The sequence below is a fragment of the Eptatretus burgeri genome, chromosome 5 (assembly GCF_056783735.1).
Source record: "Eptatretus burgeri isolate ZD-2024b chromosome 5, Ebu_testis_v1, whole genome shotgun sequence".
Classification (NCBI taxonomy): domain Eukaryota; kingdom Metazoa; phylum Chordata; class Myxini; order Myxiniformes; family Myxinidae; genus Eptatretus; species Eptatretus burgeri.
The window spans coordinates 81,401,770-81,418,200 of NC_140965.1; the positions used below are offsets into that span (position 1 = coordinate 81,401,770).

At 43.7% G+C, this 16,431-nt stretch overlaps 1 protein-coding gene across 6 annotated transcripts in view; it reads right to left on the minus strand.

Annotated features, from left to right (window-relative positions):
- The window catches only part of LOC147026822 (uncharacterized), a 56,454-nt gene that overhangs the window by 24,865 nt on the left and 15,158 nt on the right, over nucleotides 1-16,431 (minus strand). For 2 of the 6 annotated variants that reach the window (XM_085882632.1, XM_085882627.1), the window contains exon 2: nucleotides 1,949-2,139. The exons of the other annotated variants lie outside the window; for them this stretch is intronic. In XM_085882632.1, coding sequence (XP_085738758.1) covers nucleotides 1,949-2,009 — 61 coding nt within the window. In that variant the 5' untranslated portion in view covers nucleotides 2,010-2,139. The remainder of the gene's footprint in view (nucleotides 1-1,948; nucleotides 2,140-16,431) is intronic. 6 annotated transcript variants of the gene reach the window in all.

Below are 16,431 nucleotides of genomic sequence, written 5' to 3' on the forward strand. Positions count from 1 at the left end.
AACATGAGTAACACATCATCGTAAACCTACAACGACACCCCAAGTGCATCACACATCTCTGTGATGCCATTTCAAACTGGTGGGGAGCCCCATCATGTGCCAGGGTGGTTTTTCATTCAGGTTTGATGGGGGATGGAAGGGGGGAGAGGGGGGGGCGAGCAAGCATACTTTGCTCATCCGAAGATTCATGCACTCTGCATTCACATTTATTGGTCCCGTTTTCACAATAGACAATCGCCAACCAGAGGTTCAGTAATACAGGATATTAGATCATGCAATTTAACTCTACAATTGGATAGGTGCCAAGAAGCATTGGAGATGGAGGAGTACATGGGCATTGTAAAGACTATGGGTGAGCATAAGTAGGATGGGTGATTGTGTACATGTGAAGTGATTGTGATGTCTGTGAGAAGGGTCTCATAAAAATGTGAATGTTTTGTTGGTGTTCGTAATTTCCTCACTGTAAAACCCAAAACCCCCTTCATCCTCCCCCTCCCCCACCAAAAAAATAGTGATAACTCGGATACAGCCCACCCAACCACACCTGAAAAATGGGACGTGTAGATTATATATGTGAAAAGGTAAAACATACATCAATAAATAAAGACAGAAAGGTAAAAAGTATATAAATGGAATGGCAGTAGTGGTGATGGTAAAGTGTCGATAAATAATTCAAAGGTGTGTGTTGGTAATGAAAATGGCATGATGAAAACACAAATAAACTAGAAGGGCACTCGGTAGAGCGCATACCTCTGCCCTGTCTTGCCTGATCCACGAGAACATATCTGGCCCAAAACATTTTTGAGATATTGTGCTATATATCGGGTAATGGCCCCATCTCTTAATGGTGAAGAATTACTTTTAAAAATCCTAGTCGTCGGATCCGGATCCGGATCTTCGCCAAAATCTAATCAGTTCGTCCTTGTCACACACTGAACCTGTCCACAAAATTATCAGGAACCGTCCAAAACTTTTGGAGATATCCTGTGCACAATCAAACAGACAAAGAGACAGAAAGGTGTGAAAACATAACCTCCTTCACTTTCAGTGATGGAGGAAAAATAAATAAACACTGATGGTTTAAGGATTCTTTCACTGAATTTGGGTGCGAGATTTTAGGAAATTCAAAACAGGATCGTTTTGGGGACTTGAGATGCCTCCTTTTCCTACACATTAAAACAATCACATGGAAGACCAAGAAGGAAGCTGAAAAAGTAAAGAGCAAAGATGGAGTCATTAGGTGGAACCTGGATCGGATTCAGATTTCATCCTCCGTTCTCAAACTCTCAAACCCATCCAGGTGCAGCAAACTTTGTGTAAGAATTAACTTCTCCTTCGAGAGAAGATAAAGAAAGGGAGATGGCGATGAAAGAGAAGAAAAATGAAGAATTAGAATGAATATAGAGAACTGTTAAAAAAAAAAACATTAGAAAGAAGTGTGAAAGGAACAAGGAAAAAGATCCCAGAAGAACCTGGATCGATAGATATCAGCAGTTACTCTCCAGGCTCAAGCGCAGCAACATGTACAAGCTACCAGAGGTCCGTCAGCAGTGCCAAGCTGTTCCCTGTAGTCTTTTCCTGAAACCCCCATGTGCATCTTGCACAGTCAAAGGATATGATTTAGAGCACCTCTGGGGAATTGTGAATACACCAGCAAACACTCCACATCGAATCATTCCCATCGATTGAATCTCAAATAAACTTTACGTTTCTAGCATTATCTATAAAACGTTGCACCAGAAACAAACATAAAACATGAAGACTTGCTCTAAATGCACAATAAAATCATCTGCAAACAATGTTATGCCTGATGTTTCATTGCACATTATAATATTCGATTTAACTATTCATGTAAATGAACTCGTTACAATTGTTTGCCTCGAATACCTTCACTCAATTTTCCCCACAAAGAATTCAAAAATAAACTTGCTTATTCTTTCTCCCCAACCTGATTGCAGGTCCCAAGGCTCACAGAGTTCACTGGTACGTGAAGTCCAGAGAAGGTACATTGAGGTCAGAACTCAAAAACAAAAAGCTGAAATGGCCAAATAATCTCCAGGTGGTCATCCTGGCTCAAGGCAACTGCCATGGACCCTTCACGTGTGTGCTCTGGTCCACGTCATGGAGCAGGAACTTGTGCTATACAAAACCACATCAAAGGAGGTTTTGTGGTGGCAAAACAAGAACACCGCATGAGATTTTCCATTTGCACTTTGTATGAAATAACATTGGCACCACGTTTTAGAAATTTTTGCTAAAACGTTTCATAGAAAAGTAACAAAGTATGTACTGGAAAATATACTTATTAATCCAAAATACCTAGTACATCTCTTCGAAACTTCAAAATGGTGTGAAAAGAGACTGAGGCTGTGCCACTATTTCCCTCAAATGATGACTATTTAGATAATAAATACGGTTTTTAATATTAAATGAGTTCAGAATGGTCTTTTTCTCTGCATAACAAAGGCTCAGAGGGGAGCAAATACTGAAACATTTCCCAACATCTGGGCAAGAGACAATTTTCTACATTGCTCATTGAATGTAGGTTGGTCATTGAGGTTGGTGGCAGGATTTGCACTCCGGCCACCGTAAAACCCTTCATTCCGCAAAACGCAAAAAAATCTGAAAACCCACTCCGTGGGAGTACCTCCTGTGCAGCTTCCCTTCGCAGGGCAGCTCACCGGATGACGGGATTGGGGCAAAGCCTTCGGGACCCCCAATCTTTGATGATAGGAGGGAAACCACGGGGTAACATCCCTGGGTCAGATTGCGGGAGAGTGTGTCGGAGTGGTGCTGAGGTGTCGTCCACCAGACGGCGGTCTCCTTGGGTTAACCTGAGGTCCCTTCGGGTGGGTGCCTGGAATGTCCTATCCCTAAGAGAGGATGATCACCTGTCTCTGTTATCATCTGAGCTCAAGCGTTTGGACATCGGGATTGCAGCTCTCTCTGAGGTTCGGAGACCGGATTGCGGCGAGATAATGGTGGGTGGTTACACCTACTATTGGTCTGGTCGCTCTGATGGTTACCATACCCAAGGAGTTGCTGGAGCTGTGTCCAATAAGCTGACCTCAATGATAATTGAGGTAACACCGGTCAACGAGCGTATTATGAGATTAAGGATTCGTCACTCCTTAGGTGTCATTTCCCTGGTCTCTGTTTATGCTCCGACTGAGGCGAGTGATCTCACCGTGAAGGACACATTCTACGCCACACTCGAGTCTGTGGTTGATCAGTGCCCCAGACGAGATACACTTCTAGTCTTGGGGGATTTCAATGCATCGACTGGAACTGATAGGGATGGTTATGAGGTGTGTGTTGGTCCCCATGGGTCAGGAACTATGAACCAGAATAGCACTAAGTTCCTTGACTTTGCAAGAAGTCATGGACTTAGGGTGGCTGGTTCATGGTTTCAGCGCCCACAAGCTCATCGCTGGACTTGGTATTCCAACGCTGGCGGTGTGGCAAAGGAGATTGACCATGTCCTCATTGACGGTCGTTGGAGGATGATCCAGAACTGCAGGGTCTACCGGAGTGCTTAGTTCCTCAATACTGACCACAGGCTTGTTGTAGCAACTCTAAAGCTGCACCTTAAATCCTGGAGAATGGTACCATCCCAGCCTAGGCTGGATGTTGGCAAGCTCAGGGATGAGAGAGTAGCTGAGGAGTTTGCGAACAGGCTGAGTGGACACTTCGGGGGTCTGGGTGCTTTGGGGGGTCCTGAGGAGTTGTGGAGCGCCTTCAAGACCACCGTCCTTCATGTTGCCGGTGGATGTCTTGGAACTCACCGCAGGGCAAAGAAGAATTTTGTCTCTCGAGGGACACTGGATACCATTGACCAGAGTCGCAGGGCCAGGCTGAATGGCAGAGCTGAGCTGTTCAGGGAGCTGAGGCGTAAAACTGTACGTGCACCGAGGGTGGACAAGGAGGCCTATGTGTGAGGAATCTGTGAGGGGGTAGAGAATCACCTGTGGACAGGTGATTCTCGTCCCGCTTACAGGGGAATTCGCGCATTACGTTCATCCAAGCCCATCCCTCGGAGCACTGCAGTTCGAGCAGAGTGGTAGGCTCTTGACAGAGGAGTCTGAAGTGAAGGCCCGCTGGGCCGGTTACTTTGAGCGGTTGTACCAGGCTGATCCCCCAGCTGTCGAGTTGGACGTCAAGGGTGTTACAATCCCTGTTGCTGACCCTCGAATCAACTGTGGTCCACCTACGCTTGTGGAAACACGGGCTGCAGTGAACCAGTTGAAACGGGGCAAAGCTCCAGGGATCTGTGGCATCCATGCCGAACTTCTCAAGGCTGGTGGAAATGCTGCACTCGTGTCGTTGCATGCAGTTTTGTGCTCTGCCTGGAACACAGGCATCATCCCAACTGACTGGAAGAGGGGCCTTGTTGTCCCTCTCTGGAAAGGGAAGGGTGATCGCCAAGACTGCAACAACTACCGAGGGGTGACACTGCTCTCAGTGCCGGGCAAGGTCTTTGCTCGGATAATTCTTGATAGGGTTCGCCACCATCTGCTTGAGCACCAGCGTCCAGAGCAGTCAGGCTTTACACCAAAGAGGTCAACGATTGACCGTATCCTTGCCCTTCGTGTCCTCGCCAAACACAGACAAGAGTTTCGGCAGGGACTGCTTGCAGCCTATGTTGATCTCTGTAAAGCGTTCGATTCAGTGAATCAGGATGTCCTCTGGAGGATTCTTGGTCTTCGTGGGGTGCCAGCAAAACTGATTGATCTGATGTCTGACCTCTACTCTGGTACTGAGAGTGCTGTGAAGTGTGGCGGTACCATCTCTGACTTATTTCCAGTTGTTACTGGAGTTCGTCAGGGGTGTGTACTGGCCCCCACACTTTTCAGCACTTGTATGGACTGGATTTTAGGGAGGATGTCTGAGAGATCAAGTTGCGGTGCATCGTTTGGGAATGTCAAGATCTCGGACCTTGATTTTGCAGATGATGCAGTCATCTTTGCGGAGACTTTAGACATCCTTTTGGGGGCCCTAGAGGTGCTGAATGAGGAGTCGGAGCCGCTGGGATTACGGGTTTCTTGGGTCAAAACTAAGATCCAGGCTTTCGGTGACATCTTGGATGCTGCTGTCCTGTCTGTGTCTGTTTGTGGTGAGGATGTTGAGGTCGTGGAGAGATTCACTTACCTGGGCAGTGATATTCATGTCTCTGCTGGCTGCGAGTCAGAGGTCAATAGACGTCTGGGTCGGGCCTGGGGAGTCATGGATTCACTGGATCATGGGGTGTGGCGTGGCGGTACCTGTGCGGGAGGACGAAAGTCCAAGTCTTCAGGTCCTTGGTACTTCCAGTCTTGCTCTATGGATGCGAGACTTGGACTCTGACCAAGGATCTGAGACGGAGACTTAATTCCTTTGGTACCAGGTCTCTTCGGAGAATCCTTGGCTATCGCTGGTCGGATTTTGTGTCCAACGAGCGGTTGCTGAGAGAGACTCGGATGAGATTTGTTACCTGCATAATCCGTGAGCGTCAGTTGCGGCTGTATGGACATGTGGCTCGTTTTCCTGACGCTGATCCTGCTCACCAGATTCTCTCAGCGAGGGAGTCTCATGAGTGGAGGAGGCCAGTGGGCCGACCACGTGCCTCGTGGTTGCAGCAGGTTGACCATCATCTCAAGGAGATGGGGATGGGCCTGGCATCTGCCTGGGGGATGGCCAGATGGAGGCCCCTGGAGTACCGGTGGAAAGTGGACGCAGCGACGCGCTGTTCTGGCACATGCTCCCATACCTGACCCGACCTCATTGAATGGATGGAAAGTTTAACATTTTTCATGGGGAGACTGTTCAATGAGAGAACGAACATTCGATGAGTACATTAAAATTGAACTAGGTATTTTAATAAAAGATACTATCAAAGCTTTTCCACTTGCACCCCTCAGGATCAAACCGCAAGCAGATGAAGAAGCACCAAACCCTCATTTATAAAGTTACAATGTAATGTCCTCAACGTTGGTTGGTTGAGAGAAAGAAAGGACAGGATTACCTGATTAGTGGAACCACAGAGCGTCATGAATAATGATTAGGTGGAAATGAACTGCCATGAATAATGAGAAGGTGGAAATGAACCATCATGAATAATGAGAAGGTGGAAATGAACCATCATGAATAATGAGAAGGTGGAAATGAACCATCATGAATAATGAGAAGGTGGAAATGAACCATCATGAATAATGAGAAGGTGGAAATGAACCATCATGAATAATGAGAAGGTGGAAATGAACCATCATGAATAATGAGAAGGTGGAAATGAACCATCATGAATAATGAGAAGGTGGAAATGAACCATCATGAATAATGAGAAGGTGGAAATGAACCATCATGAATAATGAGAAGGTGGAAATGAACCATCATGAATAATGAGAAGGTGGAAATGAACCATCATGAATAATGAGAAGGTGGAAATGAACCATCATGAATAATGAGAAGGTGGAAATGAACCATCATGAATAATGAGAAGGTGGAAATGAACCATCATGAATAATGAGAAGGTGGAAATGAACCATCATGAATAATGAGAAGGTGGAAATGAACCATCATGAATAATGAGAAGGTGGAAATGAACCATCATGAATAATGAGAAGGTGGAAATGAACCATCATGAATAATGAGAAGGTGGAAATGAACCGTCATGAATAATGAGAAGTCGTCCAGTAGATTTAGCCCCAGAATGGCTGAACCTGAAACAAATTGCAATAGTTTTTTTATTGCTGGATCTTGTTCAGGGTGTCACTCTGAATGTCCCAATATAAAATAGGACAAAATAGGACCACCGGAAGTGCTCTAATTTGCATAAATTCAAAGTGGCCGCCATTAAGCACTTGGGAGGCTGATAGCTCCTAAACGGTGCGTTTTAGACCCCATAAATGTATTATTAGCAGATAGGAAAGTGACCCCAAGGAATCCAAATATGTCAACATTTGTATATGATGTCATATATGTCAGACATGACGTCATCGGCATCATATATGACATCATAGGCGTCAAACAAATTCAAATCAAATTCAAAAGAGATTATTTTCCCGTATCATATAGTATATATCGGGATTGACAAATAAACCCCCTCCCACCCCCATTAGGGTAACCTACACCAGGATATTTCACCTTGGGTAAATGGACTCAACGGCCAGGTGACTCTTTGTTCAGGTGATCATGAGTGTATGTGTACAATACATCAGATTTATGCGGCTATTTTTACACTATGGGCATGACTGATTTCATTTTGCATGCTTTGTGTAGTGACTGCTGTATAGTGTACTGTGTATATGGTGTTTGGTTCAGCTTGTTTGTGTGGGGTATTAGACGTCGTATGTACGTGCATAGCATTAGGTAAACTACTTGACTGATTTTCGTGGAAATTAGCATAGCTTTGACAGTATCCTAAAAACTAATTTTCCATCCACAGGGCGACATCTACACCATGGATGACACAAAGTGTGCCATGTGCGAGAAACAGCTTGATGATGGCCGACAAACATTTACTTTGACAGAGAAAGGCACCCATAGTGAGGGAAGCTGCACAATCAAGAGGAGTTGCCATCAACGTGATGGTGGGGCAGAAGTTCCACTCTGAATGCAGACTAGACTTTTGCAACAAGAAATCTATACAGTTTTCGTTAAAACGAAAGTTTTGGGAGGAGCCAGAGCCGCCAAGTCGCCGTTCAATTGAACCCATATTTAACTTTTTGGAACACTGCTTCCTTTGTGGGATGTCAGCAGACACCAACTCTGATGATTCTTACCCTGTTCGAACGTGGGACTTCCAGAGGTCTATCTTTAAAGCATGCGACCAAAGGCCCTCAAACGATCCATGGGCAGAGAAAGTTCAGGTACGTTTGGCATCTTGCATTGACCTTCACGCGGCAGATGCCATTTACCACATAGTTTGTAGTGTAAACTTCAAAACAGGGAAGCAAATACCACTCCGTTACAGAAGTGACACCAGCAGCATTATTCCACCAACTAAGCTAGGGAGGCGGACAAACATTCAATGACAAGAGGCATTCCTGCAGGTCATCGATGACCTACAGGAAAATGACTATGAACAAACCACAGTCACTGATCTTGTTGATGAAATGTCAAAGATATGTGAAGACCCATACTCTCCAATGTATATGCCTGTAAAGTTATTTGAACATTTTGGAGAGTGGGTTGTGATCACAAACATAAATGGCAGACCGAAAATTGTGACATTCAGGAAAGCTCAAGCACAGATCCTCCAGGAATTTTATGACACTCCTAAAATAGACAATGAAGCTGATGAGAAGCGACGATTTATCAAGACTGCAGGTGAACTCATGAAATCGGACATTAAAGTGCAGGACACTTCCAAATCAACATACCCAGACCCAGTTCAACTTAGGTCTATTGATCTTAACTTGAAATACTTGCCAGAATCACTTCAGATTATTTTGTCTGGTCTTTTCCCAGGTGCAAATGACCTGAAGGTTGCCACAATTGGCCATTGTATCATGCAAGCTACGAGGCCTCGAACCGTCCTTGCGCCCATCACATTTGGGCTAGGTGTCCAACTGCACCATATGTATGGTTCTAGATTTTTGATAGACAGTCTTTATGCTCATCCGATGATGAGGTTTTGCGCTTCTCCAAGTCTGCAGCCAGGTCAAGTGATACGACCTACCCAATATCAGGTCACTTTGGCCACTACATTGCCAACAATGTAGACCACAACCTCCGCACCTTAGATGGCCATGGTACATTCCATGGTATGGGAATAGTGGTAGCTTGTCCACCAGAAGTACTAAGTCAGAAGCCAGTACCACGATTCTTAGCCTATCCAGATGATGGGGTCCCAGCAGCTAAGATTGCCATCCATTATCACAACAGGTTTCTTGGGAAAAAGTCGTCATTACTTTTCCAGAAACTGCCTGATTTAATTGTCAACGATCTTACCTCCAACCTAAATCTTCTCTGGAAGATTTCCTTGCCCGTTTGGCCCAGTAGACCAGGGTGGTCAGGAACAATGCAAGCGATATGCAAGGGTGAACATCCAGGTAAATCATCCATCCACTTCCTTCTGATGATAGACTTAGACCCCACCAACATGTCCTGCGTCTACTCTACATTGCTGTTTGTTGTCGAAGAAAACAGGAAACAGTACCATTCCTATTCTGACATTTGATCAACCATTGTGGTTGAAAGTGCGGATGATCATTCATCATGAGGACAAATCTAGCGAACTGAAGAAAGTAGTCCTCAAGTTAGGAGGTTTTCACCTCATGATGAGTTATCTTGGATCCATTGGACACCTCATGAATGTCTCAGGACTTCGGGAAGCACTTGAATTAGTATATGCCAAAAATGCAGTAGACTACATCCTGAATGGCAAGGCCTATGCTAGGGCTATACGGGGGCATACACTGATTTATGCAGTTCTGAATTCAATGATTCTGTGTGAAGCATATGATTTCATGTCCCACGAAAACGAAGTCAAATATGATAACATTGAGTGAAAGAGATGATGTGCACCCAGATCTCAAAGAGGCAGGTCAGCTATACGATGGTCTACTTGCGGATGATATTCAAGCGAAAGCATGCAGTCGTGACGTCTTGAAGAGAATAAGCCAGGTCCTGCAGAAACACACGTCAAGGATCGCTGAGTTCCCGATGGGCCAACTGTGGCTACAGTACATGTCGATGGTCGAGCTACTTCCCCAGTTTCTGAAGGCAGAACGAACAGGCGATTTTGACCTCCACTTGTCCTCACTGCGGAAGATGTCGCCACACCTTGCTGCCGCAGGACATTCGCACTACACGAAGTCCGGCCGTGTTTACCTGACAGACATGCTCAACTTGGAGAAGACTAGCCCGGATGTTCACCATCAGTTCCGCTCTGGAAAATTTGTCATTCAAAGAACTGACAGGTTCTGGGCGGGTCTCTCTACTGACGTTGTAATTGAACAAGTCTTAATGCGGACTCTGAAGTCAACTGGTGGATTGACCCGTAGTCGTGGCATGGAGGAAACTCAGAGGACACGATGGTTGTTAGCTGTGCCTGCATGTGCATCTGTAAATGAGAGCATGCAAAATCTAACAGGGACCCATTATCGCACCAGCGAGCAGCACAAAGAGATGTCATCGTTGAGAAAAGCCCGGGACTGCAAAGACACCGACAGTCTCAAAATTCCTTCAAAACCAAAATCCACTTGTCCAGTCAGACAACCTCTGGAACATTGCAACTGGAGTTGGCGCACACAGTTCAGCAAACCCACATAAAGCAGAAGAAGTTGGTTCAGCTATTCTACAGAAGATGTCTGGCCAGAATATGTCCGAGTATTCATTTAAAAAGGCAGACACCGCCAAAATAATGGGTTAGAAGGTGGTCTCTGCAGGCAATGAAACCATTGCTGTACCAGTTGATCCACAACTGCTGTTCCAGCGCCTGCTCCTTGTTGCGAACAGTGAACCAAACAGAGATTTGAAGGGCCTGTTCAAGCACGAACTCTCAAGCTATCATGCGTCCTTGTTTGATGCCCATTGAGTTATGCGAGAAGCGAATAAGCCACAACTTGCCGACGCACTTGAGAGCTGTGTACCAACAGCAGTTGGAGGAGATGCACCACAGCGCATCCCTGAGTACTACGTACTAGATGGCGGATCTCTCCTTTACAGAATACCTTGGAAGAAAGAGGACACCTACGAGGAAATCTGTGATCACTACATCACCCATGTCCAAAAGCACTACAAAAATGCCATTGTAGTATTTGACGGATACGCCCATGGCCCTTCCAAAGATATTACCCATCAGAGGAGAACGAAGGGAGCTGTTGGTCCACGAGTTTCTTTTCCCCCCAAATGCCACCAACTACAAAAAGGAACACTTTCTAGCAAATGCTGAGAACAAGCAGTGCTTTATACATTTGCTGATGGAAAAGATGGGTGAAAATGGCATCAAGACCCAAAGCGCTGATGGTGATGCTGATGTCTTGATTGTGAAAACGGCTGTAATGTGTTCAACGTCTGCTTGTACGCAGCTAATAGGAGAAGATACAGATCTTCTTGCACTGTTGTGTTTCTATTGCGGTGATGATTGCAAATGACTCGTCTTCAGGTCAGAACGCAAGTGTGGGGAGAAGGAGGTGAAGAGGAGAGTCTGGGACATTGTTTGCCTCAAGAAGCAGTTGGGGAAAGAATTGTGTAGTCTCTTGCCAGTGATCCATGCCATTGCTGGATGCGACACAACATCCAGGACATTTGGGATAGGGAAAGGAGCGCCCGTGAAGAAATCCCAAAATCATCATGAGTTTAAGTCGCAAATTCTAAAGTTGGCTCAAGAAGGGTTGGGGTAGAGGATGTAGATAAAGCAGGAGAGAGCGCTCTTGTCTTTCTATGTGGTGGAAAGATGGAAGAAAGCCTGGATGACCTGAGAGCCAGGAAGTTCTCGGAAAAGGTGGCTTCCAGTGCTCGCAGTGTCCAAGTACAGACGCTACCTCCAACATTCAACGCAGCAAGATATCACTCACCGAGGGTTTACTATCAAGCCCAGGTTTGGATGGGGAAAGAAGAACTGAATCCAACGGATTGGGGGTGACATTTGTCAGATGGTCGAATGCAGCCAAGCAAGATGGACTTGCTTCCTGCACCGGAATATCTGTTGAAAATAATCCGGTGCCAATGCAAGGGTGATTGTGACACCCTACATTGCAGCTGTCGGAAAAATGGCTTGGAGTGTTCAACATCATGCACGGGATGCAAAGGGACATCAATGCACTAATAAGGGGGATGTTGCCACCGATATTGATTCAGACTAAGTAAAACCTCATCATGTGAATAAGCCAGCACATGTATAGGACAGACTCTGTGGAGGTATACATTTGAATTTGTTAATGTACAAGGCATAGCTCATGGAACATATTTCAGACGAGGATATTTCCAAAGAACGTCATACATGTACTTCCTACAAAAACATTGAGGAAAACAAATTTAACATAAATTATATCAATGACGTCATTTCTGACATATATGATGTCATATACAAATTTTGACAACATATTTGGATTCCTTGGGATCACTTTCCTATCTGCTAATAATAAATTTATGGGGTCTAAAACGCACCGTTAAGGAGATATCAGCCCCCCCCCCCAAGTGCTCAATGGCGGTAATTTTGAATTTATGCAAATTAGGGCACTTCCGGTGGTCCCACTTGGTCCTATTTTATATTGGGACAGAGTGACCCCCTGAACAAGATCCAGCAATAAAAAAAACGATTGCAATTTGTTTCAGGTTATAGTGTAATTCTACTAGACTAAAGGTGGATGTGAATCATCATGAATAATGAGAAGGTGGAAATGAACAGTCATGAATAATGAGTCGGCAGAAATGAACCGTCATGAATAACGAGTCGGCGGAAATGAACCATCATGAATAATGAGAATGGAAATAAACCGTCATGAATAATGCGAAAGTGGAAATGAACAGTCATGAATAATGAGAAGGTGGAAATGAACCATCATGAATAATGAGAAGGTGGATGTGAATCATCATGAAAAATGAGAAGGTGGATGTGAATCATCATGAAAAATGAGAAGGTGGATGTGAATCATCATGAATAATGAAAAGGTGGATGTGAATCGTCATGAATAATGAGAAGGTGGAAGTGAACCATCATGCAAAATGAGAAGGTGGAAATGAACCATCATGAATAATGAGAAGGTGGAAATGAACCGTCATGAATAATGAGAAGGTGGAAATGAACCATCATGAATAATGAGAAGGTGGAAATGAACCGTCATGAATAATGAGAAGGTGGAAATGAACCATCATGAATAATGAGAAGGTGGAAATGAACCGTCATGAATAATGAGAAGGTGGAAATGAACCGTCATGAATAATCAGAAGGTGGAAATGAACAATCATGAATAATGAGAAGATGGAAATGAACTGTCATGAATAATGAGTGGGTGGAATTGAACTGTCATGAATAATGAAAAGGTGGAAATGAACCGTCATGAATAATGAAAAGGTGGAAATGTACCATCGTGCATAATGAGAAGGTGGAAATGAACCATCATGAATAATGAGAAGGTGGAAATAAACAGTCATGAATAATGAAAAGGTGGAAATGAACAATCATGAATAAATTGAAGGTGGAAATGAACCATCATGAATAATGAGAAGGTGGAAATGAACTATCATGAATAATGAGAAGGTGGATGTGAATCATCATGAATAATGAGAAGGTGGATGTGAATAATCATGAATAATGGGAAGGTGGATGTGAATCATCATGAATAATGAGAAGGTGGAAGTGAACCATCATGAATCATGAAAAGGTGGAAATGAACCATCATGAATAATGAGAAGGTGGAAATGAACTATCATGAATAATGAGAAGGTGGATGTGAATCATCATGAATAATGAGAAGGTGGATGTGAATAATCATGAATAATGAGAAGGTGGATGTGAATCATCATGAATAATGAGAAGGTGGAAATGAACCATCATGAATAATGAGAAGGTGGATGTGAATCATCACGAATAATGAGAAGGTGGAAATGAACCATCATGAATAATGAGAAGGTGGAAATAAACAGTCATGAATAATGAAAAGGTGGAAATGAACAATCATGAATAAATTGAAGGTGGAAATGAACCATCATGAATAATGAAAAGGTGGAAATGAACCATCATGAATAATGAGAAGGTGGAAATGAACCATCATGAATAATGAGAAGGTGGAAATGAACCATCATGAATAATGAGAAGGTGGAAATGAACCGTCATGAATAATGAGAAGGTGGAAATGAACCGTCATGAATAATGAGAAGGTGGAAATGAACCGTCATGCATAATGAAAAGGTGGAAATGAACCATCATGAATAATGAGAAGGTGGAAATGAACCATCATGCATAATGAGAAGGTGGAAATGAACCATCATGAATAATGAGAATGGAAATGAACCATCATGAATAATGAGAAGGTGGAAATGAACCATCATGCATAATGAAAATGTGGAAATGAACCATCATGAATAATGAAAAGGTGGAAATGAACCGTCATGAATAATGAGAAGGTAGAAATGAACAGTCATGAATCATGAGTAGGCAGAAATGAACCGTTATGAATGATGATTAGGCGGAGATGAATCACTTTTTGCGATTCATCTCCATCTTTATAAAAATAAAATCCTGAGTGGAGGATGCAGTTTAGCCCACCTTCATGCAATGGAGGCCACATTCATCAGGTCAACTAAATCCCATTCTTAATTGACAGAAATAATTTGTCCGAACTTTATATCTATTTTGACTATGATGGCTTGACTGTGACGACTCGACCATGAGTAATCATGAAAAACCACTCAACTCGCCCTTAGCAAATTAGCATTACGATTCCGCCTAATCATTATTCATGATGCACTATGGTTCCACCAATCAGGTAATCCTGTCCTTTCTTTCTCTCAACCAATAAACCTTGGACATTAGATTGTAACTTAATAAACAAGACAGTCCAGGAGCGGCAAGGGTGAACCTGGTTTTGTCGGATTAAGTTTTTTTCTGTCTTGTTTCTGGTAGCCTGGGGGTTGCTTATCAAGAATCAGGAGGGTGCCAGTTGATATTCTTTGGGCAAATTTTGATATTTATCCCTTCATGTCCGACACGCCCAAACCATGGAAACTTGGAAATTTCCTATCCTTCCATGGTATTAATTCACATAAAATGCAACAAATTTGTGAAATCTGATATTTATTCACACAATGCCTAATGCTTAATGCTGGATGATATATGGATCACAATAGGAAACAAAATTAACCCTTTCCTGGTCATTGATACTAAGCAATTTTTCACAATTCTATTAGCATAACTTCGAAGACTTGAAGTAAAGAGGAAAGAATAATGTAAAATAACTAAGAAAAACAATAAGATGAAGTTTCAACCTACTTTTGTCAAGGCCCAGAAATCTAGCATCTGTATTTCAAAATGTCTCACTTAAAAAAGCCCCAGAAGTGAGCACATGACCAAAACATGGTTACAAACAAACACTTACTGGCAGATTGCTGGCATGTAGAAAACTGACATTCCAAGTTTAATGACACCTCAATGGCTAGTTCAGGTTACTGTGGTCCTCGAGCATCCTACACTGAAACATGCACAAAACATGATGCAAGGTAAGCCTTTATCCCGACAACTGCATCGCCTGGAGCTACAAGGGGGTTCGCTTTTACAGCCGCATCTGATAATTTCCAATATGAAATCAGGGGCAGGTTTAGTGTTGTCCGGTAGAGCAGTTGGGCAAAGTGATTTGTTAGTTACGTCACTCTTCCATCCAAAGTCTTCTGGGTTCAGTGGTGGAGGGTTAGAACTAGGATTTCACCATAGAATTGTCTGGAAATGGGCCCTCTTCACATTTTCAATGAATGCTTCTCTTGTTGGTGGAAGAGCAGCCAAATTAGGGGAAGACGAATGACCCTTCCCATTCTTTTTACCCCATACAAGCAGCCTTGTGTTGGACATGTCTGTGCTGTCCATCATGCCATAGCAAGCTGAAACGAAGCGAGTGGCTTGATCAATGACTTGTTGAATTGGAGCATAAACATTTCCTATGGCTGATAAGTCATGTCCATCACCTCTCAGGATCTTGACTACTTTGCCCTTTCCAATACCTAGGTAACACGCCACTGTGTCACATCCTGATATAGCATGGGCAACTAACAGGTTCTTCACAACTTTCTGGTGCCTCGCCAATGTCGATTTGATGTCAACAATTGCCCTTTCCTTGCTTGGAGATTCCATAGTCATTGGCACTTGCATCCCCACCATTTGGTAGTGATGTAGTAGCAATACAAAGACGTCTGTATCATCCGAAATCACAGAGATCTGGCGGGCCAGTCCGACACAGTGCAGGACTTGTTGAATAATTATAATATCAGCCTCTTCATGATGTGTCTCTAGATCAAACCGGCTCCTCTTTTCTTCCATGCTGACTTCAATAGGGCAAGGGTCCTCTCCTGTCACAACCAACTTGTGCCTTTGTGTACTCTCCTGATGGAAAAGCCTGTCTTGGATAAGTTCGTCGCATATGAGCTGGATGAGTTGTTTCTTGTTTTCAACAGAAGACAAGATGACCTTTCGAGCTGGCAGTTTTGTAGTCCGATGGAGTTGATGTTTTCTACTGACCCCTGTCTCCCTGCCATGTCGCGTGGAAGACTTAATACTGTATTCATGGTACCAATCAAAGATGAGGTAGACATCACTGTTGGTCAGGTAGGAAGTTAAACAACTTGACATTTACAATGAAATCAGCTACTGTACCATCTGCTGGCCAATGTATGGCCCATAAAGGACTGACCCATCTATGATAGTGACATCTGCATCACCAGTGTTCCTCCGAGAAACTTCAACTTGCAGGAACTTCTTCAATTTGGACTTGGCTTTAGCAATCCGCATTCCATCCTTCA